The sequence below is a fragment of the Archocentrus centrarchus genome, chromosome 9, assembly GCF_007364275.1.
Source record: "Archocentrus centrarchus isolate MPI-CPG fArcCen1 chromosome 9, fArcCen1, whole genome shotgun sequence".
Lineage (NCBI taxonomy): Eukaryota > Metazoa > Chordata > Actinopteri > Cichliformes > Cichlidae > Archocentrus > Archocentrus centrarchus.
In genome coordinates, this window is record NC_044354.1 from 11,440,427 (window position 1) to 11,467,471 (window position 27,045).

The 27,045-nt window shown below is 41.7% G+C and overlaps 1 protein-coding gene across 4 annotated transcripts in view; it reads right to left on the reverse strand.

The window, feature by feature from the left end:
- The window catches only part of frmd3 (FERM domain containing 3), a 59,869-nt gene that overhangs the window by 23,911 nt on the left and 8,913 nt on the right, over nt 1-27,045 (reverse strand). For 3 of the 4 annotated variants that reach the window (XM_030738134.1, XM_030738132.1, XM_030738131.1), the window contains exons 2-5: nt 9,592-9,696; nt 8,578-8,620; nt 4,086-4,167; nt 1,168-1,265 (exon numbers count right to left, since the gene is read on the reverse strand). In XM_030738134.1, the coding sequence (XP_030593994.1) occupies nt 1,168-1,265; nt 4,086-4,167; nt 8,578-8,620; nt 9,592-9,696 (328 nt within the window). The remainder of the gene's footprint in view (nt 1-1,167; nt 1,266-4,085; nt 4,168-8,577; nt 8,621-9,591; nt 9,697-27,045) is intronic. The other variant, XM_030738133.1, reaches the window with a different exon arrangement.

Here is a 27,045-nt window from a genome sequence, read left to right on the forward strand (position 1 = left end):
TGGCTCTGCACTGTGATTCAACATTAAACGGTTACATTTAATTGACTGAAGAAAAAAATCTCTTTCATTCCTTTCCCCAGTGGTCCACATACATCTCTTATTTTTTTTTTTTAAATATAGGATTATAACACCAGTCTAATGCTGTGAAATGTAGCTTGTTAATGAGGCTGAACCCAGTCAAACAGAGGTTAGACGAAGGTTAGATTACAGTTCAGGGTTTAGCTGCACCAGCTGGATATGATTAGGAAAAGATCATTCTTTGGTTTAAATACATAATTTTACAGAAACACATAAAAAGTTCAATTTTCCAGGTCACCAGCTCTGTAATTAAACAAAACGAAAACAGCACTTTGATTTAACTTCTTAAGTGAAGTTGATTTAACACATAATATGCTTAGTTCAGTAACCCCAAAGAGGTGTTTTAGCTTTCACTTGACTTAATTGTTTAATTTTTCTAAACGTTTACCCTTCGTAACGAGCATGTGTAAATCAAGTTTAATGAAGCAATCAATACAGCTCCTGACTAAGAAAGACTAAAAAAAAGACTAAAAAACCAAATATGTGAACTAGAGTTGATATATTCAATTTAAAAAAATCCTGTTTAAAAATGATTTACTTTAGCTTAAATTAAAAAGCACTCATGATAAAAACATCAGCTATCATTGGATAGACTGGCGTAGTTAGATATTTACAATTAATCAACAGTATTTCAATAATATATGAATAAAATAACGTAATAGCTGCATTTACAGGTACAAACAATTATTTACTCAAACAACTCAACCTTGTAATTAAAGTTTTATTAACGTTCCCATTTGACATGAGATTTACAGTAAGAAAGTATATAATCACTTATCAAACGCACAACCACAGAAACTGCATTGCATTTACGATGGCTACAATTTCTTAACTTATTTTATTGGGTTGATTGGATCCAATTTATGGTGCACACTGTAAACGTAATTGTGTGCTTTGGGAAAAGCTATAAAATCTTATTCTTATTCTTATTTTTGCCACTACCCAGTTACTACTGATTGTTCAGTAGATGCATCTCCATAATTTACAAATGAAATTGTACAAGTTTGTATGCTTTTAATTTATTTTATCCCCATATCACCAAGGATTCAATAAATTCACTGTGAATAAGGCTTCATTAACAGGCCTCACCCTGTACAATGCAGGCTCCCAGATATGCAGCTTCAGCAAAAGGACACAGCAGACGACCGTGGTAGATGTCTCTCTTCAACTGAAGGTACAGGAGATACCTGGATACACACACACAAACACATGCACAAAGAACAAACACAAATTTACACTAATTGTAACGGCATTTGATTTTTTTGAAAAAGGAGGGGTTATTTTTGCATCACAAGAAAAACTTCTGCATGAATAGCATAAATACTGATTTTTGATTTTAAATAAATCAAATAAATAAAAGGGCTTCAGTTACATGTTACTATATAAAACATTATAAAGGAGAAACAATGTTCCACTTTCTCAACTCTATTTCCAAAAAGATCAGAGTAAAAGAGTAAAATTCATTAAGCAATGAGAAAATAGCAATCTGACAGTGTTTCTATGGCAGTTAGGGAAACAAAAGTATTGCCATGGCAACATCAACCTTCACCAGCAGAACGTGGTATTTTAGTTACTATGGAAACAGCTTCAGTGCTGCTGACATGCAGATTTGTCTTGTGTTAGTAAAGAGACAAAAAACAAAAACAGCAAAAATGATGCTAAAACTGGGGAACAGATGAGTTTCCAGTTGGGATGTCACCACTGAGTCAGCTGACTCATCAAAGTTGCTCTTCATTGAGGGAAAGACGCAGGAGAGGCAACGCATAAAAGATTGAATGGAGCGAAAAAGCCTGCTGCTGTAGCTAAATAGTTTTATTTATAGAATCAGTCTGTAGCTGCATGGAGATTTTTTTTTTTTTTAATGGCCTAAAAACAGAGCGATCTATGTTTAGATAACCTTCTCACTTGTGGTTAAACTGTTTCTGCTCATTTTTCCTTCTTTGTGCTTCCTCTCTTATTTTAGGAAATTTAGTCTGTGCCTCTGTGTTACACAGATTTGCTTTTCATGCTTCTTAAATGACTGAAGTGTATTCAGAACCAGATTAGGCGTAAACACCGTGATGTTTATGGACTTTGTTCTGTGTGCAGAAAAAAGACTATTCTTCATGAAGGAAGGAACTTTGAGGCTTTATTTTTCTGAGATTTGTTCAAGCAGGCTGAGATAAATGGCAAATATAACAAAAGAGGACCTTTATATAGTTCTGTTTGCAAATATATTGCAAAAAAATAAAAAATAATGTCAATTTGATTCTGTAAAATCCTCAGATTATTCAGCATTCTGCAATATCTTTGAATGAAAATTATGGTTAATGTTAGGGAAGCAGAGATAGATCAACATATGGTGAACTTTGATCTGTATACTTTTGTATGAATTCAGCTGTGTATGCGCAACCACCATCCTGGCGTCCCTATACACTTTTCTGCCGTGCTGCATAAAAATTACAGTGGCTAGCAATTTATATCTGCAATGTGAGGGGGCCATTACACCTAATACAGATGTGATTACACTGGCAGAGTTCAAATTAGATCTCACAAACTGAGTACACACAGCACACACACTTTAACATTAAAAGTTTTGGGATTTTGATGATGGAAAAAAAAAAATCGCTCCCAGAAATAATTCCACGCTATTGAGAACTCCACAGGATTTCATTACTGACTGCATTTCCTTCGGAACTTTTCAAAGTCAGCTCAACTTCTTCTTCCACTCCAAACTCATAAGTAGTGTGCCAGAGAAGTGGTGTTCTTTAGGACTCTGAAAAGAGGCTGTTTGTTTCTTTAGGTCACGCAAATGGACAGAAATGGACATGCAGCTCTTTTAGACTTCTGGATGCAAGGTGCAAGAGCATGAGAGTGAGGAAGCAATAATAAATAATAAATCTGGTCACAAAATGAAGCAGAATTCAACTAAGTTGGAATCAGCCAGGAAAAATAGAGACGTGTTTCAGAAACATCTAAAGAAAAAAATAGGACAGCAAGATGTGGAAACATGACTTGAGAGGCACGAAGAGACACCTGAAGGCAGAGAGGGAGCTGACAGCGAGGAAGAAGAAAGACTGACAGCAGGGTGGGAGGAGACACTCGGGGTGGAGAGACAAAAATAAAGGAAGGGAATGGAGAGATAAAGAAGGATGGAACTGAATGGATGGAGGAATGGAAGAAAAAATTAGGACTGATGAAGAGAAGCTGAGATGGTAAGACATTACAGCTCTGATAGGGCAGGGAACACAAGTCCCTGCTGGGTGAGTGTCTCTAATTATCACCACGCCTGAGCGAAGGTTTGCGTGTTTGTGTCTGTTTTGGCAGAGGTAGCGTTGGAGCAGACTCTCTACAAATCTTTTATTTAGTTTGCTTACTTATTTTGAATTTTATGTGCTCATCTACAGTTTCAAGAGTTTTAACCTCCTGTTCAGTGTATCACACCGGTGTGTTATTTTTTTTTTCCTGTGTCAAAGCCAGAGAGTCTCAGGCTACAAAAAAGAAAACTACTAATTTTCTACTGTATCTTCACACGATATCACCTTATGGTTATGTCATTACATAACCAAATTCTGCCAAATTCTGATCCTACCAGCAGAAATCGAGACTCATCAGCGACATTTTTCCAATTGTCTATTGTCCAATATTGGTGAGTCCTTGCAAATTGTAGCCTCAGTTTCATGTTCTTATCTGTCAGGAGTGGCACCCAGTGTGGTCTTCTGCTGCTGCAAACCTCGGAGGCAACAACTGGTTATTTGAGTTACTGTTGCCTTCCTATCACCTCGAAGTAGTCTGGCCATTCTCCTCTGACCTCTGGCATCAACAAGGCATTTTCACCCAGAGAACTGCTGCTCACTGGATTTTTAAATTTTTTAGAAACGCTCTCTGTAAACACTAGAGATGGTTGTGCATGAAAATCCCAGTAGATCAGCAGTTTCTGAAATATGCTGAAATACTTCACGTTTTCTCTCATCTTGCCTTCTTTCTCTATCACTCATACACCATCCATTGCCAGTGTTTGTGCTTACCTGGTCAGCTCTTCCTTGATTTTCATTGGCTCGTGTGGATAAAACTTGACTCTGAAGCACATAGTGTACGGCTGTTGAGCTGCTGGAGACAAGAGAGGCGCAATGTTAAGATGAAAAAGAGACCAGAAATTGTAAGAAAGGTTAAAGGGCAGAAAGTTAAACTTGCAGATAAAAGAGAGGCATCAGAGAATCTCTGCAGAAATGATTAAGGGAACCAGAAGGAAGAAGAAGATTTTAAGTAACAGATAAGAAGAAAAAAGAAGAGGAAAAATAAATGAGTAGGAGAGAGAAAGACAGCAGAGCCATCAGGATTATGTAAAACTGAAGAGAAAAAGAAGCTGGAGACAAAAACAGAAATCACAGCATGTCTCCAATACTGATTAGTCACTTCATAATTACAGTAATTACATACACACACACACACACACACACACACACACACACACACACACACACACACACACACACACACACACTCCTCTTGAACTGGGGTCTGTTTCTTTCCCTTTGATCTGAATCCTAAAGCATTTCATATCTCTGGGAGAGGATTTGTGCTTTGAATAGTATTTAAATATGCACAGTAACATACATACACACAGTTACATAAGTAGCCACAGATGCATACAGTCAATAACAGGCTGCAGGGTTTGGATCATGACAGCAATAGCTTAAACTCCCTCCTGGGGTCTCACAGAAATCACAAAATTGCGTATAAACACGTTCAAGCAGACATATGATAATAATATTCAAAGTTTACTCTGTGAAGTTCGACGATTTACAAGCTACACAAACAGATACTAAGAGAAATACTAAGAGGAAGACATAGCAACAGATTTAATTATATATAGTAATTGTATATAATTAATTTTATATAATTTATACTTCTTTGTGAAAGTGGTATAGATAAAAGTTTTTTTTAATAGTTTTACATTATTTCAGTTATTAAAGAAATAAAACATCTTATAGGACCCGTTATTGAAGTCTGATCACATCTCCTGCTCCGTGGCTTTGGTGCTTACTTTAATTAACAAAAAAAAAAAAATAATAAGTTTGTAAAGTCTATCTAATTGATATCTTTGATCTGAGGATCTTGTGGTCAAATGCCAGAATTTTTCACACTCAAAATGAAATCTTGACTCCATGTTTGCTGGTAGATCAAAGCATTGCTGAAATGAAATGACCTCACGTCATGTTTGGCAGCTTTTCTGCTGATTTGAATTTTCTGACAAACTCAACCAATCCAATTTCAAAATCCTTATGTGGCAATTTTGATAGAGTGGAAAAAAATTGTGATCTGTGAACTATTTCATAAAATCAAATTGAATGTATACAGACACCATAGGGTGCCTTGAACTTTCTTAATCTGAAACATTTTAACAATAATTCTTTTTTTGAAAGCCAGCATATGGTTTAAAAGTTTTTTTAATTGTTCATATCCGTAAATCCACCTCCAGGTTCAGGTTCAGTGCTCAAGGATAGTTTATGAAACTTGGTGAAAAAGAATGAGATGTTTGGAAACTTTGACCTTCTTTGGGCTGTTATGGACTCCAAAGGCAGAAGAAGACAGAAAATTGAGAAAAATTATAATATATTTATATATACAGCAGGGGTACACTACAAAACTCAGATGTGCAGACATTTAAAACACACGAGTAATAAATCCAGTATGAAAGCTGACTTACCAATGCTTTGTTATTTTGAAGTAGGAAGCTTTTAGAAATATGAGCGACTTTTTTGTCTTCACTGTGCTTACAGGCAAAACTTGGATTTGAAGTTTACTCGTGCGCACATGTGAGTTATTTTGATTGTACATGGATGGTTTTCAAACAGATGCAAAGATGCAAATTTATCCGATAGGCATTCTGAAGTCAAGGAAGAAGAAAGTATCATTTCACATGGGACAGAAATCATCGCAGAGTGCCCTCACCACTCTGCCTTTAATGGCAGGATCCTCTGCGGTATTATCTAGCCATGAAAAACAGCACACATCTACATAATACATGCTGAGCAAAATGAAAGACCCAATCCTCCCACCCGCTCCCAAAGAACTTGAGCTGCTTATAATTATTTCTCAGGCTTAAGGGACGAAGATGTTTTTTTGGAAAACATTTTAGAGAAAGTGAATCGTGCGCAAAAGACACGTCTGTGTAAATGTGACGTTTGCCAACGTTAGCTGGGATGCACAAAGGCAAAATAAAACAAAAGTGCACGCATGCATAGAAACCTCATTTGGGAGTAAATCCTGCCACAGGGAACTGCTGTGTGAGTGCAACTCGGATCGATTCAACAACTCCGCTCTAATCTCGTTTTCTTTCTTTCACTCTGTCAGCTTCTCTCATCTCAAACTGTCTCTGCAATCTCCTCTTTTCCCTCTTTACTCTTCTTTCTTTAGCTACATTATCTATCACTGTCTCCTTTTAGCACTTGTTTCCCCTTGTTCCCGCTCTCTCCCTTCATCTCTCATTCTAGTTTTCACTGAAATCCTCAGCTTCCCCTTCCTGTCATCTCACACATGTTCCAATGGAGCAGAATGCCCCACTAATAGCTCTTTTATTAATTTATAACAGGACAGAAAGAACAGGACAGTCATTAAATGGGCTGGTGAACTTCAGACAGAGACACAGAAAGAAAAGGAGAGTGGGAGAAAAGCCAAGGCATTCTTTCAAGACTAGACAGAAATGTGGAAATGCCAAAGAACAAGTGAAAAAAAAAAGGAAAACAAAGGTGAACACCAGGGAACTTAGATTGTATGATTACTTGTGTCACATTCACAAGGTTGTTATACTTCTATCAACATACTGGAGGCAAAAGAAGACGGTCTGTCTTAGATATCAGAGGCAAGGATCACAAGGGAAACGGAGGCTGTTCTTGGCTAGAAAACAACCCCACAGGCTGTTTGTGCAAACTCTTATTACAATCTGCAAGTAAAGTTAAGTGGCCTTTAGGGTCACATTAAATGTCACATGCCACTCTAGTAGCCTGGAAAATGTGAAAACTTGACCTTTTCCTAAAACCAAATAGAACGGTTGATCCCTAAACCTAATCAAATGGAAACAACAAATGAGTTAAACTGAAGCCCAGACACAACCAGCATTCCAGTCTCCTGGTAAAAAAATCTCCATCACTCCGCACTTCCTTCTATGGATCTCTTTTTTCTTTTAGAGTGGAAACGCACCCATACACTTTATTAGGTACTGCGTTCAAAGATCAGCATGTGCACTCAGAGATGCTCTCCTGCATAGATTGTTGTAACAAGTGGTTATTTGAGTTACCGTTGCCTTCCAATCCGCTCGAAGCAGTCTGGCCATTCTCCTCTGACCTCTGGCGACAACAAGGATTTTTTTTTTTCCCCCAGAGAACTGGATATTTTCTCTTTTTCAGACCATTCTTTGTAAATCCTAGAGATGATTGTGCAGGAACATCCCAGTAAATCAGCCATTTGTGAAATACTCCGACCAGCCCGTTTGGCACCAGCAACCGTACCACATTCAAAGTCACTGAAATCGCCTTTCGTTCACATTCTGATGCTCGATTTGAACTTCACCAAGTCATCTTGACCATGTATAGGTGCCTAAATGCTGCCATGTGATTGACTCATTAGATATTGGCATTAACAAGCAGGTGTACAGGTGTACCCAATAAAGTGTATGTTATTTCAGTAAAGCTTATGTGGATGCTAAGGACTTGTTAACCCATGAAAATGGCAAGAAAACCACCAACCTAAAATAAAGCACCACTACTGAAGTCAAGCATGCCAGTAATCAGATAAAATCTGCATCCTGTTTTTGGAGATGGCACAGTAACAATCAATATCATTACTGTTTGTGGTGGTGTGATTGTTAATTTCCACCGATATGAAAAAGCATCATCCCTTCATTTTGACTCATGCACATGAGGCAGGCAGGCCGTTTACTTGTTTTGTACTCTCATAAGCTTGTGTTCCACTGCAATGTCTGCACTCTTTGTGCAAGTTTATTTCCTTTTTAGGCCACTTCTCCCTCTGGCAGTGTTTTGTGTTTCTGAGAAACATTTCTCTTGTCACTTTGTCTGTCTTCACTGTGTCTCTGATAACCTCCATGTGGGACTTCTGAGGAGAAAGTCTCTGTCCAACATTGGCTAACTCTCTCATATGGGGGGAGGGTGATAAAGCTCTTAAACGTTTATCTAAAGTTTTAGATTATCTAAAAACTCCTTTTTTTTAATATTAAACAAACACAGACAATTTGAACAGTTTTTAGGCATAACCTATACAGAGAAGTAAGATAAGTTGATTTTTTTGTAGGCCTATCCCGTCACTTTAACAGTGTGACCTTGTTAGAGTCCCTGTGGTGTTGTCTGCTTGTTTGCCATCTTTGACCCTTCATACCAGAGTGAACCTCTGGAGACAAATGCAAGGCATAAAGCCCACTCACACTCACAAATATACACACATGAATGATGGATTGCATTGTTATACACACATACAGAAAAAGAAAGCAGAAGGAACACTTACACTTCATCTGCCTCACTACAGGTTTATTAGGCTCCAGCCAGTGCTGAAAGAGAGAGAGAGAGAGAGAGAGAGAGAGACAAAGGAAAAAATTTTACCCTAAAATAATCACATTTCTACCAAAGTAACTACATTGATTTTTGTATTTTTATTTTTAGTATATTACATAGAGTATATAACATATATCATATTCATTATAATGAGCAACAAGAAAAGATGTTTTATTGATGTTCAATGACATGAATGAGGAAGAAGGGATGATCTTATATTCCTTTTGAGCTTGCTGTCGAATGCATCCAATGCAAGGTGTCATTGTTACTGGAAATTAGATGGAAAGCATTTAATTCTCCAAATCTAGCAGCACAGCAACACAGAATGGCTATTAAAACTGGCCCCAAGATAAAACTTTGCATTGATGTTGCAGTAGCTGGACTGTATAGCTTTAACTTTTCTTGCCACTGAATAAAGAGCCTCTTTGAATTATTTTTATTGTACTTTTTAATTGTATTTTTTTCCTTTTTTTTTCTTCCTAGCTTTGCATTAAAAAAACTAAAACAAAAACAAAAAAACAACAATAACAAAAAACAGTCTAGCTGAGCTTCTGTTGAGATCCAGCGTCTGGTCTGTTCTCTGTGTGGGCTGTTTGAAATATGGAGACTGATCTTGTTATTATTTGGTACTTGACCTTGTAATGTAATGTATCGGCTGCTTCCAGACTGATATTCAACATTCTTACTTTGGCTGTGCTGACTCACTGCCTCTGTTTCCTGTTGGCACATTTGTGTCTCCAAATGGAATTTTTACAAGAAAAATGTGCACTTGGTTGGATAAAATCCCCACTTTAGTTTCACTTGACTTGGACAAACAAAATGATCTAGGCTCTGGGAAATTATGACAGTATTTTCTGATTCTTTACACAAACAGGTATCATCAACTGGTAATGAAAATTACAGCTGATATCATGATTAAACAAAAGTCCTGCTTATGGCGTATGGAGTGAGTGTGTGTCATAGTTACCCTTTGTTTCTCAGGATCTACATATCGAATACCAAAGTAGTCTTTCTCAAGCAGGTTATAGTGATTGCACACATGGTCCAACAGGAACTGGCCTTTGGTGTCTCTCTGCAAAGAAATAAAGCACATCGATTTAGGACATGTGAACCCGTCTTTCAAGTTAAAAACCATAAAAATCTGAGCTTAGTCTGATAGATGCTGCATGACTACATTGTATCCACATTGAATGACCTGTCGTGGTTAATGCTCCTCTGATGCACTCATAATTTCATCACGGTGAAACATGTTAATGGAAAGAAATACCGAAGCACCATTTTGGTCTCTTGTTGTTGATATATATGTTGTGATCGTGTTCTAGACACTGCCTCCTAATGTGCCAGTAAATACAGTCTATTTGTGGTTCCTAACACTGTGTAATCAATAAGCACCCTGCATTTACTGCCAGCTGCTTAGTCAGTATCTACTCATTCAGATACTCAGTGGGAAATCCATACTGACCTGCCTCTATCGCAGCACCAAAAACACTTTTGGATATATGGAGGCTGTGATTATGCAAACACCTAAATCTATATGTGTGGCACAGTGGTACACAGTGGTTAGCCCTTTTGACTCACAGCAAGCAGTTTCTGGGTTTGAATCTTCTGGGCAGCGGAGGTCTTCATTTATGGAGTTTCCTCCAAACACAGTCTAAAGACTTGCATGTTGTCTGTGTATTCTAAATTTGGATGCGTGTCTGTCTGTCTCTCTGTATTTGCCCCATGTATGTACAGATGATCTGCCTTTCACTCACTGTCAGCTGGGACAATTGGATAAGAAGTTTAAAAAATGGATGCTCTTTAGTTGATTTAAGGAAATAAATATCCAAACAAATAACCTTCCATTCATATCTATAGCTTCTTGATTAAAGCCTTTAATATCCATCAAATTGACATTTTGTCATATTATATGCATCAAAGATCCCCAAACCCTCGTATGTCTCTCCTGTAACTGCCCTTATAACCTGCTGAAGGAGGTGGACTCTGTGCTCAGTTTAGTGGAACTGACTGATTCACTCAGATATCATCTGTTTGCCCTTGAGACCGCAATTTACTCGTCACCAGGGTAGCATCAACATCACCACACATAGTCAGACCCACAATTGTCTCTTTGGCCAAATCTTGTCAATAAAACTGCCTGTCAATTCTAATGTCAGCCAACCAAATCTAATCATGCAACTTTTGGTGGGAATTTGGATAGTTTGCAACAATAATATTGCTCATCCATTAAAATACATGGAAGTTGCGCACTTCGTAAAACTACTTATGCTATAATAGTTTCTTCTGTCAGGTGTCACGTGAATGATTGTTCTGTATTTAAGACTAAGTGTTTGTAGGTAAATATAATTACACTGTATTTTCAGGTTAAATACATGGAAATTCCATTTAATTCTAGGGGAATTACATCCTTAGTTCAGGGCCATATTATAAAGTGTTATGTAATATAGAAAAAAAATTGCACAAAAGCAAAAGGTTATTGACAGAGCAGGCAGCTGCAAATAGAGTTTGAAGCAGACTTACTGCATGTGCTAAGAATTGCTGTATTTTATGCATTGAGTAAGCACACTCGTACTTTTAAAATTTATTGAACTGGACTAATAAAGTCTCACTCCCTTTAGCCTCCCTCTAGCCTGGCCAGGTATCGCTTGAAAAAGAGATTTTAATATCAATGAGACTCTTAACCTGGATATATAAATGATAATAAAAAAAATAAACAATAAGGCTGCTTTGAGTTCAGCAAGACTAAGAATGAGAATGATCTGTTTCAAAGGTAAAAGCATCCCATAACCTTATGGTGGTCTTTTCTGTCCAGGGGATGCTACATCAGCAGTGATCCGTATGCATAGCATCTAATCAGCAGCCAAGGTAAGGTCATTAGCTTTGCTCATTATTTCAATTTGCAGACATTTGCTAGTTAAATGCAGTGTAGTGACTGAAATGAGCTGACTTTGCTCAACGGTTTGAGCAGAAGCACATTTTCAGCACATTTGCATGGCTGATTAAAGACTTGAGCCTTAGATGTCCCATATATTTAAGTGTATTCTAATTTTTTATTTATCTAAACATTTATTTTTATTTGGGTTTTGGTTTTTTTTGGGGGGGGGGGGGGGGGGGGGGGGGGGGGGGGCATAATTTTGCTAACTCTCCCTGCTCTGATTTTCCTACATTGTTGGATCTACAGAACAAAGTCTGGAAAAAATATACTAACATGGAAGAGTTTCCATCTGATTGCTCCCTCAGCAATCAAGAGTTTCATGAGTTTATGTATGGTAATGTTGTTTGAAGTTAAAATTGTTCTCAGTACTGAAGCTTACTAACTTCACAAGAAAATCTCTTTTTACTGAAATCTAAGGTTGCACCTTTAATCTTTCTGATCTAATGTGACTCTTAAAACCAACTGTGTGTCATTTGTCTTGAATATTACATGTGTTTTCTGCTGGTAGGCAAAAGAGAAAAAAAAAAGAACATTAATCAATTAAAAATTAATTTCTTTCCAGGCACAAAAGTCATGCAACTACTCTGTACCAATACCATATGCCTAGAAGTCACACAGCATTTAGAGCCTTTATTTTAAGCTCATTAAAACATCATTATCATCACTGCAGAATGCCACAGATTGTGAAATCAGTTCATTTGCTGGCATTACCTTCACTTATCCTCAATCATCTTACTTCGTTTTACGCAAACATGAATTTTCATTCATATGTTGAATGGTGCAAACACTGCAATCTTTTGCCAAGGCAACCTTTTAAATAAATTTCTTGGTGAGTCATGTTGTATGTCTCAGTAAACAACTCGGCAAACAAACTGTTATATGTAGTAATGTACTGAAGGTGTTGACAGAACAACCTCAGAAAATAAGATGTTTTCTGTAAATGTCACAGCAGCAACTCAAAAATAGTATAAAAACAGGAACAGCTATATGTGTCCAGGACACTGTAGCTGTATTTGTTGCATACCAAATAAAGCAAAGCAAACATAAAACACAGCCTTAGTAATTCCCAAAGATGCATTGTGGTAAAGCAGACAAAATTTTCAGGTCAGCGCAACCAACAATAAAGAAAAATTCAAAACAAAACATCATGATACACGGAAGGAGTTCAATTATGGGCTTATCACACATCATCACATTCATATTTAATTGACCCCACAGTTGTTCAGCCATTTTTACTGAAGGCTGTCAGACACAATCAGCAAGCTTTGTGATTATCAGTCCTGGAAGTAACAAATTATTGCTATTTAAAAAAAAAAAAAAAGGTGGTGGTGGTGGTGGTGGGGGGGGGGGTTACAATTATAATTTGAAATTCATTGCAGCAGTCCTCCAGATTTTAAGATTAAGAATACTGCATTTATGTGTGAACAGAGGTGTTTCTGAAGTAGTCTTATTTAGGCCAGTAATTCCCAGCCAGGAGAACAAATTAGGTACATGGAAAGCCTGAGGATGCATGCAAAGATAAGCTTAACTTATTAATATTTAACCTGTTTTGTGGTCCTGAGCAGCTTTGAGCAGAGAAGTTAACTGTTAACTCAAAAATGATAAATGGACTGGAAATAGTGTTGTTTAACAGTTGAAATTGCTAACTAAACGTAATTGATAAACAGCTAAAATGGTTACCTAAAACTATGAATAAAAAATGTAAATTATTTGACTAAACATATGACTAGCAGTTAAGCTGTTAGTGAAGAGCATGAATTACCAGTTAAACATGTTAGAGTATAAATGAAACAGCTGAACACAATATAAATAAATGGAGTAACTGCTATAAGCAGTGGAGAGGTGAATGAAACAATAGTTTGCGATGGTTGAAACAGTCATAAAAGGTGAGCTACCACTAAGATGACACAGTAAACTAAAGTATCACAACAAATTAAATCCTCTATCCTCTTTTATTTCACTGTTATTTCAGCTGCTCTTCTGTCTGGTGATAGTTTTTGGGTTTCAGTTTTAACGTATCCATAGATTGGCATACCTTTCTTTAGCCACATCTGATACTTTTAGCAATTTGTATACAATTATTACACACATACTGACTCACTTCACACCATATATTCCCCCCCATCCAAAGCTGAAAAATAACTTTAGTAAAAATGATAAAAACTTTATTCCTCAGAATATGCTGTCGCTTTGTTTTCTTTGTAGCAGTTTCCATCATGTTCACCAAAATCTGCAAAGCTTGTGAGTTTTTGGTGACTGGAAACTTTTCCTGATGAGAATAGCATTAGATAGGCTGAGTTTCTGACTATAATAAATGAGCCTTCCCTTTATATACATTGGATAAAAGCCAGACTTTTAAAAAGTACGTCCAGCAGAACCAATCAAAATGTGGGACCTTGTCTCAAGAAGGGGTGCTATGCATAGATTATGTTACAGTAAACCTGCAAAAACTGATTTTTGGCAGTTTTAAGGCAACAGCGCCTAACAAGAAAAAGCTCCCCAGTTCGATCTGAGGATGAGACATAGATCTCTTTAGGGTTGCATCAGGAAGGGTGTCTGGTGTAAAAATCTGCCAAATCAAAAGTGGAGCTACCTGCGGTAGTAACCCCTATTGAATAAGGGAGCAGCTGACAGTAGCTGTTTCTTCTTCTTTTTTGAGGGAAATAAACTGTCAATAAAGCATTGTCACAGTCACTTCATCATCTCTACAAAGTCCAGGTCCTGAGCTACAAAATGCTCCATTTCGTTGCCAACTGAGTCTGATTCTAAGTGGATTAGTGCTGAGCATACAGCAGGTTTTTTATATAGATTTTTCACTCAATAAAGATGCCTGTTGTACGCTGATAACAACACTTCAGCGCCACTAAACCATTAAAGTTGTGACAGTTCAACGATGAGTCGTAACTCACTGTAAATCCTCGCCAAGCAAAGCAGAGCTGCTGCCTCAAATGGTCATCACTATGCAATGCTTTTCGCACTTGTTTCCCAACATCATTAAATATGTTGTTATAAAAACATTAACCCTTTCCTTAGTGAATCCTCCAAATTGTAGTATTTTCTGTTTAATTAAATCTTCTTCAAATAATACGTGACATGATGGAGGATTTGGAGGGGATGCTGCAGGGGTGTTTGAATGAGATGCAAAAACAAGATGAGAACCAAAACCTTTTAAGTAACCTGCCAAAACTGTATTAAAAAATACAAAAAGCAGTGTTAGGTGGGTTTCCCCTGTGACCTGTGTCATATCACTACAGCACCAATTGTCTGTCAGTAATCCTAGTCACATCATGTCTCTCTTGGCTGATTCAGGTGTACCGTTACAGCACTATAACACCAGTAAAGTAAATCAAATGTGTCCTAGCTGTGATTGTCTGTGTGTTTCCAGGCTAACCTTCCTGTGGGGTGTATGTAAATGAGTTAGGAAAAAGTCACTCTCTGTCTCTTTAAGCTGCCCTTCTCCATCAGCATTCGTCTGTTTGTTGTGTATCTGTCTACATCTCTTTAGGATTTTTTGGCTGATCCGCGACAACAGTGTTACTAAGATGTTAAATCTGGAGAGCAAACAGACAGAGATCCATGGAGAAAGGAGAAAAATAGAAGAAGCAGAATAAAAACAGCCACGCTGTGAGCTGCTTCCAGCCAGCTCATCAAACGACACCTTTCCTCTGTCTGGTTCTCGGGGGCAGACGCTCGTAGAGCAAAGAGCTTTGGACTGATGCCAAGCAAGAATAAAGAAAAACAAACCAGACAGAGTGAAACAGGGCCAAACATGCTGAGAGGCTGATAGCAAGCAAACATAGAGCTAAAAAAAAAAAAGAGTGCATAAAAAAGAAAAACTGACTAGTGAAGCAGAGAAGAAGAAACAGAGTGAGGAAGAGAGATATAAAGAGTCTATGTCATGTCCAACAAGGCCTGAATACATATTTTATATATCCAAAGGCTGGGGCATTAAAGATTAACCCAGTCATCCTGTCTCTACATGAGCTCACCTAATGATGGCAAAGTGCGCTTCTCTCAGCCTCCTTGCAGACAGAAATGCATACGCACCCTGCAAATAGAGCCTAAACTGAATTCAGTTTAGCACAAGCAAAGTGCACTTTGACGTATGTTCAAGTGTGTATATGCTGTACCATTTTTAACCTCCGTGCAGCCAGTCCAGTACAGCCGCTGACCAAGCAAACAAAAACAAGGGCAAAAAATATTAAAACACTGATGTAAATCAATTATTTATTCCCAAGTCTATCCTGAATTTGCAAAGCTTTTTAAATTCTGGGAAATCAGAATTTTTTTTTTTTTTATACTACACTGAACTTGGAAGCCATGAATTAATGGCCAGCTGAAAAGTTGTGTGTTTTTCAAAGTTTTGTGATTTATTTTTAATGGTCTCTGGTCGTCACATTGCTTATATCAATGATATCATGTATCATTTTGTTGCTGCAGTTTGACAGTTGGTCATTATCCACCATTTCAGGCTCTGGTTGCCTAGGGACCCTCTAATGTCCCTACAAACATGTCACATGTTACTAAGTGGTATCATCCACTCTCATTTGTTCTCTTCAAAGCTGCGAAAATTTTAACTCAGGACTTTGGGTTGTCTGCTGTTATTGTGTTTGTCATTGCTTGAAATCCCTAAACATTATTGACTTTCTACAGTCTCTGGTTGCCACTTCAACACTATCCTACAGTACCAAAAGTGTTCACTCACCCATCCAAATCATTGAATTCAGGTGTTCCAGTCACTTCCATGGCCACAGGTGTATAAAACCAAGCACCTAGGCATGCAGACTGCTTCTACAAATGTTTGTGAAAGAATGGGTCGCTCTCAGGAGCTCAGTGAATTCCATCATGGTATCATGACAGGATGCCACCTGTGCAACAAATCCAGTCACAAAAGTTCCTCACTACTAAATATTCCATAGTCAACTATTAGTGGTATTATAAGAAAGCGGAAGCAATTGGGAGCAACAGAAACTCAGTCACAAAGTGACAGGCAATGTAAAATCACAGATTGGGGTCAGTGGATGCACAACTTTCTGCAGAGTCAATCGCTGCAGACGTCCAAACTTCATGTGGCCTTCAGATTAGCTAAAGAACAGTGCAGAGAGAGCTTCATGGAATGGGTTTCCATGGCCGAGGAGCTGCATCCAAGCCTTTGTGTACATCACCAAGTGCAGTGCAAAGCATCAGATGCAGTGGTGTAAAGCACGCCGCCACTGGATTCTAGAGCAGTGGAGACATGTTCACACTTCTCCATCTGGCAATCCAGATGAGTGAATGAGTCTGGGTTTGGCAGTTTCCGGGAGAACGGTACTGTCATAACCCAGGGAGGGCCGGCCTGTGTTTTTGTGTGTGTGAGTTGTTGGCTGTCCAGCAGAGATGGAGAGGGGTTTCAGGCGTCTCCACCTCTGGGCAGATACGTGGGCGTGGCTCCACCACACCTGTGATGGATCAAGGCATCAGGTGGAATTACTTAAGCTGCCAGCGGACATTCACTCGTCGCTGGATCATTGACTACTTCCAAATCTCCGTGTCGGCTCCTGCCTTCGCTCCCTGAAAATCCTGCTCTCCGCTCGCCACGCCGTTCCACGCCGTGCCACCGCTGATCCTCGGGACCTTTCCACCTGCCTGCTCACTCACCTGCCTGGCCTCTCCTCCCCCCCTTGGCCTCTCTGCTCGCCGCTCGCCACCAGCTGTTTCCCACAAAATCCCCGGACCTGCTTCCCTTCACACATTCTCACTGTAAATAAACTTGCACTCTGCTCTCATCAATTACCGCCTGTGTGTCTTCTCCATCTCAGTTGTGACAGAATGATCCAGCCACAATCGGACACCGCGGAGGCTGATCCCATCAGCAGGACTTTGGCCAACCAGGAAGAGACCCTCCAGCGCCATGACCACATGCTTCGCCTGATCACAAGCCAACTCAGTGCTACCACTCAACACCTGGCTGACTTACGGGGTATGTTGGAACCCACTGTGTTATCTGCCATGCCTCACCAGCCCGATTCATCTGCCCCGCCGCCGGCACCGTCGGTAGTGTCAGCCTCCGCATCCGAAGCCACCGGAACACCGGAGAAAGCCCTGCCCACTCCTGAGGTATTCCATGGTGAGCTAGGGAAGTGTGGAGGATTTCTAACTCAGTGTTCACTAGTTTTCAGACAGCAAAGACTCGCCTACGCTTCAGACTGCGCAAAAATTGGATTTATGGTCAACCTGTTCCGGGGACGGGCGTTGGAGTGGGGGCACGCTGTTTTACGAGGTAACCCCGACCTGTCTTTCCCCACTTTTCTGTCTCGCTTTAAGGAAGTTTTTGACAAGGGATCCTGCCCCGAGGCTGCGGCTCAGAGATTGGTCAATCTGCGGCAGGGCAGACAGCGTATGGCGGATTTTTCCGTGGACTTCCGCATTCTCGCCGAGGAAGCCGGCTGGGAGGAGAGAGCGCTCAGAGGAGTATTTTTGAATAGCATTAGTGACGACCTCAAATATGAACTTGCAACCCGCGATTTACCTCTTTCTCTGGAGGCGGTAATTTCACTGTGTATTCGGCTAGACGATCGCCTGAGAGCTCGGCGGACCCCGGGCAACTACGACTCCCAGCATGCCTTTCACCGCGCTGCTTCCGGTGACCGGAGAGGATCCCCGGAGGATGACGCCAGGCGCACGGCGACTCCTGGTGGCGCGGAGGAGCAACCCATGCAGCTTGGACGGGCCAGATTGTCTGCTTTGGAACGACGACGGAGATGGGAGGCAGGGGAATGCATGTATTGTGGCAAGATGGGTCACTTCATCGCTTCCTGTCCTGTTCGCCCAAAAGGTCGTGTCCGTCAGTAAAGGTGGGGGTACTGGCGGGCCAACTTAACTCTTGTTCCTCCCTGCCGAGATTCACGCTCCAGGCAAAGCTTGTGCTTCCCTCCGGTTCCCACACGGCGTTGGCATTAATAGATTCTGGGGCTGAGCAAAATCTTATGGATTCCGCCCTCGCCCAGCAGTGGGATGTTCCATCCATAGCCTTGCCCACTCCGCTCCGGGTCTCGGCACTGGACGGCGCTGCTCTCTCTGTTATCACTCACAAGACCCAGCCACTCTCCCTCACCCTGTCGGGTAACCATTCAGAACAGTTGTCATTTTTTCTTTTTGATTCACAACAGACTCCCATCGTCCTTGGCTTTCCGTGGTTACAGTTGCATAACCCCCATATCAATTGGACAACTCGAAGCATCGCAGGGTGGAGCGAGCGGTGCCACCAGCATTGTCTCCGGTCCGCCACGCCCTCTGTTAACCGCTCGTCCACGCCCAGGGGGGAGACAAAATCCGATCTGTCTGGGGTGCCCTCAGCCTATCACGATCTGGCTGAGGTGTTCAGTAAGGACCGGGCCGTCTCTTTGCCTCCTCACAGACCCTACGATTGCGCCATCAATCTCGTGCCTGGGGCTCCCTATCCATCCAGCAGACTCTACAGCCTTTCTCAGCATGAACGGGACGCCATGGACCGGTATATTACCGAAGCCCAGGCAGCTGGCCTCATTCGGCCGTCCACTTCTCCCATGGCCGCTGGATTCTTCTTCGTGTCAAAGAAAGACAAGTCTCTCCGCCCCTGTATTGACTACCGGGGCCTCAATGCTATCACTGTTCGTAATAAGTATCCACTGCCACTCCTCACCTCCGCTTTTGAGCTCCTACAGGGGGCGACCGTCTTCACTAAACTGGACCTCCGGAACGCCTATCATCTCGTTCGCATACAAGAAGGAGATGAATGGAAAACAGCTTTCAACACCCATCTCGGTCACTTCGAGTACCTCGTGATGCCCTTCGGGTTGACCAATGCCCCGGCAGTGTTCCAGGCCCTCGTTAACGACGTCCTTAGGGACTTCATTAACCACTTTGTGTTCGTTTACTTGGATGACATCCTGATTTTCTCTCCCTCGTTGCAGGAGCACAGGAAGCACGTTCGGCTGGTGTTGCAGCGGCTGTTGGAGAACCGGTTGTTTGTGAAAGGAGAGAAGTGCGAATTTCACGTTGAGTCTGTCTCCTTTTTGGGTTACATCATTGGAAAGGGGCGACTGGAAGCTGACCCGGTTAAGGTACAGGCGGTTCTGGATTGGCCCGAGCCATCGGATCGGAAACAGCTACAGCGTTTTCTCGGATTCGCTAATTTCTATCGCCGCTTCATTAAGGACTTTAGCACCATCACCCATGCTCTTACTTCTCTCACCTCTCCCAAGTTGCCTTTCAGGTGGACCTCGGCTGCGGCTGGTGCTTTCTCTTTTCTGAAGAATCGGTTCGCCTCCGCTCCGGTTCTCATCCAGCCTGACCTGTCCAGGGCCTTCGTGGTGGAGGTGGACGCTTCCGACGTGGGAGTGGGGGCAGTCCTTTCTCAACAGGCCACAGGTGGCCTTCGACCCTGTGCTTTTTTTTCCCGTCGCCTCTCGCCAGCTGAGCAGAACTACGATGTGGGGGATCGGGAACTGTTGGCCATCAAGTTGGCTTTGGAGGAATGGCGGCACTGGCTGGAGGGCGCGACCCATCCATTCCTGGTGTGGACGGACCACAAGAATCTGGCATATCTCCGGTCCGCTAAGCGCCTTAATGCGCGACAAGCCAGGTGGGCCTTGTTTTTCACTCGCTTCAACTTCACCATCTCCTACAGGCCTGGGTCACGGAATGTGAAGCCCGACGCCTTATCTCGACAATTCTGCTCCTCGGACCACTCTGTCCAGCCGGAGTTTATCGTGCCTCCCTCCTGCGTTGTCGGCACCCTCACCTGGGAGATCGAGTCCGCCGTTCGAGCGGCTCTCCAGGCCGAACCAGACCCTGGCACCGGACCCCCCAATCGCCTCTATGTGCCCTCCCAGGTTCGGGCCCGGGTTCTGCAGTGGGCACATACAGCTAGATTCACCTGTCATCCCGGAGCTAATCGCATGGTCTCCTTTCTCCAGCGCTATTTTTGGTGGCCCACGCTGATCAAGGAGACCCGTGAGTACGTGGCAGCATGCAGTATCTGTGCACAGAATAAACCATTGTTGTCTTCTCCCTCTGGTCTCCTTAGGCCGCTGCCTACTCCCAAGCGACCATGGTCCCACATAGCGCTGGACTTTATCACTGGCCTCCCTCCTTCAGAAGGGAATACCGTTGTCCTGACCATCATAGACCGTTTTTCCAAGGCAGCTCACTTCATCGCCTTGCCCAAGCTTCCTTCCGCCCTGGAAACAGCACAACTCCTGACCAACCATGTCTTCCGACTACATGGAATTCCTGAAGATATAGTGTCCGATCGGGGGCCCCAATTCACATCCCGGGTGTGGAAGGCGTTCTGCGAATCCCTCGGAGCTAAGGTGAGCCTCTCCTCTGGTTACCATCCACAGACCAACGGCCAGACCGAACGTGCCAACCAGGAGTTAGAGGCAGCTTTGCGGTGCGTGGCATCTTCCAATCAGGCCACCTGGAGCTCTCATCTACCTTGGATTGAGTACGCGCACAACTCTCTCTCTTCCACCGGCACGGGCATGTCCCCGTTTGAAGCTGCTCAGGGTTTTCAACCACCTCTCCTTCCTGCCATCGAAGAGGACCTCACCATTCCCTCTGTCCAACATCACCTTCGTCGCTGTCGTCGGGTATGGAAGGCCACCCACGCTGCTCTTCTCCGGACCAAAGAGCGGAACAAGCGGATTGCTGATCGCCACCGGACCCCTGCACCAGACTACCAGCCGGGTCAGCAGGTATGGCTGTCCACTAAGAATGTTCCAGTGCGTGTGGAGTCTCGGAAGCTCGCTCCAACCTTCCTTGGGCCGTTCGAGATTGAGTCTATTGTCAATCCTGTGTCTGTCCGTCTAAAGTTGCCTCGTAACATGCGCATCCACAACGTCTTTCATGTTTCGCAACTCAAGCCTGTCTCCTCCAGTCCTTTGTGCCCCCCGTCTGGTTCTCCTCCCCCCGCTCGGATTATTGACGGCCAGCAGGTCTACACTATCCGTCGCCTTATGGACGCACGTCGCCGTGGGCGCGGTTACCAGTTTTTGGTGGACTGGGAGGGCTACGGTCCTGAGGAACGGTCCTGGGTGTCCCAGGCTAACGTCTTGGATAAAGGCATGGTGCGGGACTTCCGGAGACGGTATCCAGAGAAGTTTCGGTCGCCTGGAGGCTCCCGTTGAGGGGGGGGTACTGTCATAACCCAGGGAGGGCCGGCCTGTGTTTTTGTGTGTGTGAGTTGTTGGCTGTCCAGCAGAGATGGAGAGGGGTTTCAGGCGTCTCCACCTCTGGGCAGATACGTGGGCGTGGCTCCACCACACCTGTGATGGATCAAGGCATCAGGTGGAATTACTTAAGCTGCCAGCGGACATTCACTCGTCGCTGGATCATTGACTACTTCCAAATCTCCGTGTCGGCTCCTGCCTTCGCTCCCTGAAAATCCTGCTCTCCGCTCGCCACGCCGTTCCACGCCGTGCCACCGCTGATCCTCGGGACCTTTCCACCTGCCTGCTCACTCACCTGCCTGGCCTCTCCTCCCCCCCTTGGCCTCTCTGCTCGCCGCTCGCCACCAGCTGTTTCCCACAAAATCCCCGGACCTGCTTCCCTTCACACATTCTCACTGTAAATAAACTTGCACTCTGCTCTCATCAATTACCGCCTGTGTGTCTTCTCCATCTCAGTTGTGACAGGTACTTGTCCGACTGCACTGTGTAAAGTTTGGTGGAGGGGGGATTATGGTGTGGGGTTGTTTTTCAGGAGTTGGGCTTGGCCCCTTAGTTCCAGCGAAAGGTACTCTTAATGCTTCAGCATACCAAGACATTTTGGACAATTTCATCCCCTCCAACTTTGTGGGAGCAGTTTGAGGATGGCCCTTTCCTGTTCCAACATGACTGCACACCAGTGCATAAAGCATGGAGCATAAATACATGGATGAGAAAGTTTGGTGTGGAAGAAGTTGACTGGCCTTCACAGAGTCCTGACCTCAACACCTTTGGGAAAAATTAGAGTGGAGACTGTGAGCCAGGCATTCTCATCCAACATCCGTGTCGGACCTCACAAGAAGGAAGAATGGTCAAAAATTCCCATAAACACATTCCTAAACCTTGTGGAAAACCTTCCCAAAACAGCTGAAGCTGTTATAGCTGCAAAGGGTGGGCTGACATAATATTAAATCCTATGGATTTAGAATGGGATGCCACTCAAGTTCATATGCGTATGAAAACAGATGAGCAAATACTTTTGGCAACATAGTGTACTTGCTTCCTCTGTAGACACTCCCAAAGTTCACCAGCAGCCTTAGTAGACTCAGCCCTTGAGAAATCACCTGAAACAGTTCTTGCTGTTATTTAACTCCAATAATTTTCTCATTTTTATGTCTTAGTGAGACCACAGCTGTAGTCTGAGTTACTCTTTTAGGCTGTATCTCCATACATCCCCAAATTGTGAAATTACTCTGAAAGGTAAGGCCAGGGAGAAGCCGTTTTTTGCAGATACGCAGAACAAATTGGATTTCCAATGCGGATCGGCAGTGAGTCATTAAGATTCTGATTCTCCTCAGGAAAAATTGCCTGCTCCATCCCTTAATCAGGGCTTCAGTAATGTGAGTTCTGTCCAGCTTTTATATTGATTTGACTTGTGGAAGTTTATTCCTCACTTAGTTGCAGTCCATCACAGGTAAATGATTTGTTCTGATCACGACTTTGTGACCACTATGAGTTCTGCACTAGGACCCTGGGTGCCCTGGCCTAGTTAAACAGCGTTTGTTGTTTAATTAACATGCATGCCAGCTTAATTATGACTCGTCCTTATCGACTGCAACACAATTTCTTCAGGACACGGCATACCTACGTAACTGGCTGAGTCGAAACACTGCGAGAATATCAGCGTTAAATTCCTGTGATGCCCCTGTGAAGAAATTTACTCTCGCTCCTATCTGCACCCACTGGGGGGAATGAACCATAGAAGACAGAGAGGTGACTCAGGGGTGAGAATTTAAAAATAACGGTTTGCCTTCTTTACCTCCACACCAACCAATTTAAAAGCCTAGTACAGTAACTGCCATTCAAACAAATGATGCACTAATTTGTGGCTTTTTCTCTCTTTATTGTCACTGCTGCTGCTGCTCTTCAGGGAAATGGAGATTTAAGACACAAGTAGACCAATTTGCCAGTTTATTTGCCAATTAGGATGTGTGTGCAAGCAGGCTTTTGTGCATGTGTGGCAACATTGTCCTCCTATTTTTCACAGCTCCAATTTTTCTAAAGCCAGTTTGTGTTTACCACCCAAAACCCCTCAAGCTAATGAACGGATCAATCCAGAGGCTTGGCTAGGATACTGCAGAGAGAAATCAATGTGTGGTACATGGGTTATGGGGAATGCAATGAATAGGATAAAAGTAGGAGATAAAAACAGAGTTTAAACTCTTTACTTGTTATTTTGCATCACAAAATTTTGTCTTCCTTTTCCATTCCCCACTGTGTGATTGAATTAAATATATGGCATATTCAGTATTCATTTGTTACGGTTTTTAATTGAAGCTACAATTAACACTCACACCCAAGACACAATATTATGGTACTTTATGCATCATTGCATTTCCACAAATTGACTAATCTGATTTGTAGAGATTCATTCAGCTTTTATTGTTTAAGGCTACTTTGACTATTTTGATTATAGACAGCCAGAATACGGCAGAGATAGTAGGCACACTCTAAAACAGATTTTAGAAGTAGGCGAAATAGGCAGGGTGCAAATATAAGTTATCCTCTGGGGAAATGCAGATTCCAAAATTGGAAGCAAGCAGCAGAGGATCAAACACTTCCTGTCTGGGAGCTGAATTATACAACATCCATTTTATAAGTAGAGAAACCTCTGGTCTGACCTCAACATCATCATCTTTCTGCCCTCCTATCATCACACTATTTCTCTGTTAATGCTTGATTAGGAAATCCATGCTGTCTTTGTTTTGCTTTTATAGAGACAGATTGTAAAGAGACAAGGCAGCACTCCATGTGTCAGAATGAAAAACCCCACACAGCTTTACTATTGATCACAAATGCTGCATTACAGAGGGTGTTGACTTTCACCTCTTCAACCAGTGACCCACAATGGTGATGGGCTCTTGCCTGGAGCTTCAGACTAGGCATAGACTTTGTTGTTGTTTGGCCAATAAAGAAAGTGAATTATCTTATTTCTATATTTAAAGTACAGTATGTTTAATATTTATATGGACACTTGCTTCCAAGCTCATTATACATGTTATAAAATAATGAAAAGAACACATACTGTGAAGTATGTCATACTAGATTGTGGCATTAGACCATTAGACAGTTTTTGTTTTGTTGTTGTTTTGGGGTTTTTTGTATCATTTTTGTGTTCAGGATTGTTCTTGTAAACACACCAGAGCCTTTTGTAGATTGTCTCTTCCTATAATATTATAATTACCTGTACACTAGCATCAGTTATTTTTCCAGCTCAATCATGAGTTACTACACATGCTACAGTTTGTTAGCTAGCTATGGCATGCATCTTTCCTGGAAGTCAAACTTTGCATAACATCTCAGACTCCTGGTTTAAATGTTCTAAACATTATGTGATGAAGACTAGATCACCAGAAAGACAAGTTTAATGGAAAACTGAAGATTACTACCTACACCTGCCTCTGCAGTGACACCAGGAAAAGAAACAAACACAGAGAAGCAGGAGAGCCTTGTTGAAAGACTTGAAAGGCCAGATGTTTGGTATGTAGGTCAGTCTGTCAACCTTCTTAAGAAGATCTTCTGTCTCAATGACGACAGAAGGAAAAATGGAAAATTGAAGGACTTCTCTGCCAAAAAAAAAAAAAATCAAAGTTTTGATGTATTGATTACATTATTTTTTTTCCTGATTGCCAAAACATGGTGGATCAATTTTCAAAGCCAAAGACCTTGTTCATTTTTATTCTAGGTTGCCGTTTAAACACTTTCTTAATGTCACTGCAGCCAACAGACCCTGATAGCACTATTTCTGAAATCAGAACACCTTCTTATTAATGCTAAAAAAACCCCCCAAAAACTATGAAATAATTACCCCCTAACATCAGATTACCTGATTCCGTGGCTCCATGCTTGAAATTGGTCAGCGAGTCCAAACACTTTTGCGTGGACTGCAATAAAATATTTTATGTTACGGTGCTCACAGGGTGAATGTTTTCTATAGAGGCATCAGGACATCAAAGTTCTCTCTAATTAAAATGATTAATATTCATTTTTATGAGTTATGACTTCCAGAAGAAGCTCTTGTTTCCTGCTGGCTTTGGTGCTGCCCTGACTGCTGCTCTGCTCTTTAGGACAGCATACCTTCAAAACTCAACCAGACTTCAGTCAGACATAAAATAATAATTTTTTTTTTTTAAACACATGCTTTTTGGTCAGCTGAATGGATATTGGCCTTGTTAGATAGCATGACAGATTGTGTGCATGTTTAATGTTAATCAGCTTAGTATCGTGAATTTTGTTTTTGTATAAATGCAGTAATTATCAAATGAATGATTTATGTATACATCAAAAAAAAATTCTTGTCCTGTGAGCTAATGTTAATGTGCCTCTTCTCAAAATTATTTTATTTATAAATATACTTGACATTACACTCATACAATCTAGATTATTGAGCTGGTAATACCTCCTATTCCTCTGAGCAGTACTCATGATGACTGTGACCTTGCCTCAGTGTGAAAGGGGAGAAACATAATTACCTTACGATCACCTACAGTGCAATGCTTCAGAGACTTTCATGTACACATAGTACACAAGCTCAAAGGCATGCACAAATTAACCTACATGATCTTAAACATGCCATATGCGCACATCAAGTTCATGGCTGGGTGCACAGTCTGATACACTTTGTGACAGAGAGATAAATTATCAAAATATGGAGCAAGAGCAGCTCCTGTAGCAATGTTTTGTCATCAGATTGCGGGACACAGAAAGGTGTGACAATAATGGCATGACTGCAGATGTAACACTGCTGTTATGAATACAAAGGAAGCACTGAGGCAGCTGTCTTATCTTTGCACCACAGCACAGCCAAATTTTGTGCTAGACGATCAAGAAATCCACAAGAAAACAAAAGAAGAGAGGAACTGTGTGGGCAAAAAACTATGAGTTAATGTTACCAGTCTGTTTGTTTTCTCATTTGCATGTTTGAAGCACAAATTAGTCCATCATATGCAAACTGTATTTGTCTCTTTTTGGTGCAATATGTATGTGTGAGATTCCGCCACGGAAAAGGGTTGTTACACCACATTTGCACATTCACACAACGAAACCATTGATGCCATCACAAAAACACAAATAAAATTTTGTTCTATATTTGTTTGTTTTGTTCTTTTTCTATTTATAGGCCTTTTCTAAATGCAGATACAGTTGAAATGAGGCTTCTTAAGATGTTGCAGACGTCTGTCGTTCGCTTCTGTCGGCCTTTGCAAATTCAGAGAAGTGTGCCAGTGAGCAGAGGGAAGTGCATCTGTGCTCATCCTGTTAC